The sequence below is a fragment of the Saprolegnia diclina genome, assembly GCF_000281045.1.
Source record: "Saprolegnia diclina VS20 unplaced genomic scaffold supercont1.6, whole genome shotgun sequence".
In the NCBI taxonomy this organism is placed as follows: domain Eukaryota; phylum Oomycota; class Saprolegniomycetes; order Saprolegniales; family Saprolegniaceae; genus Saprolegnia; species Saprolegnia diclina.
The window spans coordinates 1,176,488-1,177,996 of NW_008246073.1; the positions used below are offsets into that span (position 1 = coordinate 1,176,488).

The 1,509-nt window shown below is 54.5% G+C and overlaps 1 protein-coding gene across 1 annotated transcript; it reads right to left on the bottom strand.

Moving 5' to 3' along the window:
* Positions 1 to 1,258: 1,258 nt before the first annotated feature.
* Positions 1,259 to 1,429, bottom strand: SDRG_02879 (hypothetical protein; the record flags this gene model as incomplete). The annotated part of the gene is made up of 2 exons (XM_008608483.1): positions 1,259 to 1,343; positions 1,389 to 1,429. Coding segments are annotated over 2 exons (126 nt in total), but the record flags the coding sequence as incomplete, so codon positions are not given.
* Between the last annotated feature and the right edge of the window lie 80 nt (positions 1,430 to 1,509).

Below are 1,509 nucleotides of genomic sequence, written 5' to 3' on the forward strand. Positions count from 1 at the left end.
GGCCTCGGGAGTGCTGTCTTTCGCCATGCCGGGCGTGTGGTGGCGCCAGCAGAAGCAACCGGCACGCGCATGGGTCTCACACTTGTCCTTGCGGCTCCGCCGTCCGCCACCGTGGCGAATGCACTTGCCTTTAGTGTGCTGAATGTTGACGCACCCAGGTTCGAGGCAAAGTTTCTTCCCCGACTTGGGCCCGTGGCGACAACAGTAGGAACGTATGCGAGCATTCGCCGAACAGCCCGCATGGATGCAAGTCCGGCGGCCGCCATGGCTGACGCAAAGCTGACGAGCATATACTTGGTTGCGGCAGTCGGGTACCTTGCAGATGCTGCGGCTCTTGTGGAACTCGCACTTGGTCGAGTTCTCGAGACTTTGTTGCGAGCAACCTTCAAAAATGCACGACGACATGATACGCTGAGATCGGGATGTGGCAAAGGAGCCAAGTTGGGAAATGAGGTGTGCTCGGCTGTTGCGATGTGGCAGCCAAAAAAACGCCAGGTCCACACCAGAATGTATGCTTGTTACGATAATATACCATCTGGTATCGGCCTTCAAGTATTGCTCCTTACGTTTACTAAGACCAAACGGGCCGACAGCGACCTTCTTGGCACGCATGGACCACAAGTGTCCACAAGCAGAATCGATGGAGGCGTCTCAGATACCCTCAAAGCGCAAACTGAAAAAACTTGTGGGTGGGCACCGATGTCATCAAGCGGAAATCAATGTGCCAACGATCCAAACAATGGAAACGACAAGTCTTTTTCAAAGTGTATGCGCTCGATGGAGACACACAGGCGGCGCCGCAGGCCTGACTGACAGCGCAAGAAAACATGGAATTATACACTGTCGTTGCGCCTCGCTACGAGCCCACGATTTGCAGCCGAGGAGGTGTGTGAATCTCGTAAGACAACAGGGCATCAGATCGTACGTCGATGCCAACTGATTCGACTCGACAAGGGCAACGAGATGGGTTCGAAGAACGGCTCACATTAACATGTTGGTGGCTGTGTTGTGGGGCTGACACCAATGTTGTTGGCGAGGAGACCGGCTGGTGGCATGACGACGCATCGAGGCAACTGCAAATGCCAGAATCACACGAGCAAAGTCCTCCGTTTCCTGCAACCTAAGAAAGGACCGCACGACGAACCAAGTCCTCCACTCTGGTGTCCACTAAGTGTGCGAAGCGTGGCACTGGGATCCAATGGCTGTACGACGAGTACACGAAGGTGCTTCCATGACTGCATCAGAAGTGCGGCTACTTCTACAAGTGAGATGCGCTATCATTTGCCTTCTTCTTGGCCGGTGCACTCGCTTGCGACAAAAACCATTGGCGCAAAATGTACTCTCTGCACACAGCGTCAAGTGGTGAGCAGGACGGACAGCGAACGTACCGCTCTTCCTCGAGCTTGGTGCACCATGTTGCCAGCGACGCCTAATACGCGCAGCATATCAACGCGTCGCTCAGAGCAGTAAAAGACGCTGTAAAAGACTACGAACCAGTGCAGCTTCCGA